Here is a 293-nt window from a genome sequence, read left to right as displayed (position 1 = left end):
GGTTGGCACCTCGTCTGGGACTGAGGAAGACACTCCAGCAAGCAGCGAGCAGGCAAGTGCCCCGACCGACCAAAGCACAGCCCAGCCTTCACAGCCCCAGATCTACCCCTGGATGCGAAAACTGCACATAAGTCATGGTAAAGCAAATACCCTCTTCTTTCTTTATTTCTCTGGAGGAAAAGGAGGATTTAATGTAAACCGGGTGGCTGCGCCGAGCAAGGTCGGGGAGAGGGGGAGAGGAGGGCGTGAGAGCGGGCAGACTCCGCGCACAGCACAACCCTGCTCGCAGGGAA

The 293-nt window shown here is 57.7% G+C and overlaps 1 protein-coding gene across 1 annotated transcript in view; it reads left to right on the top strand.

Annotated features, from left to right (window-relative positions):
* Positions 1-293, top strand: part of LOC104523779 (homeobox protein Hox-A5) — a 2528-nt gene that overhangs the window by 480 nt on the left and 1755 nt on the right. The window contains 1 exon segment of the mRNA XM_029084626.1: positions 1-137. This exon segment is cut by the window's left edge and continues 375 nt beyond it. Coding sequence (XP_028940459.1) covers positions 1-137 — 137 coding nt within the window.

The sequence above is a fragment of the Antrostomus carolinensis genome, unplaced genomic scaffold (assembly GCF_000700745.2).
Source record: "Antrostomus carolinensis isolate BGI_N321 unplaced genomic scaffold, ASM70074v2 scaffold29544, whole genome shotgun sequence".
In the NCBI taxonomy this organism is placed as follows: Eukaryota; Metazoa; Chordata; class Aves; order Caprimulgiformes; family Caprimulgidae; genus Antrostomus; species Antrostomus carolinensis.
Note: the sequence above shows the minus strand (reverse complement) of the source record. Positions and strands in the feature narration are given on the sequence as shown.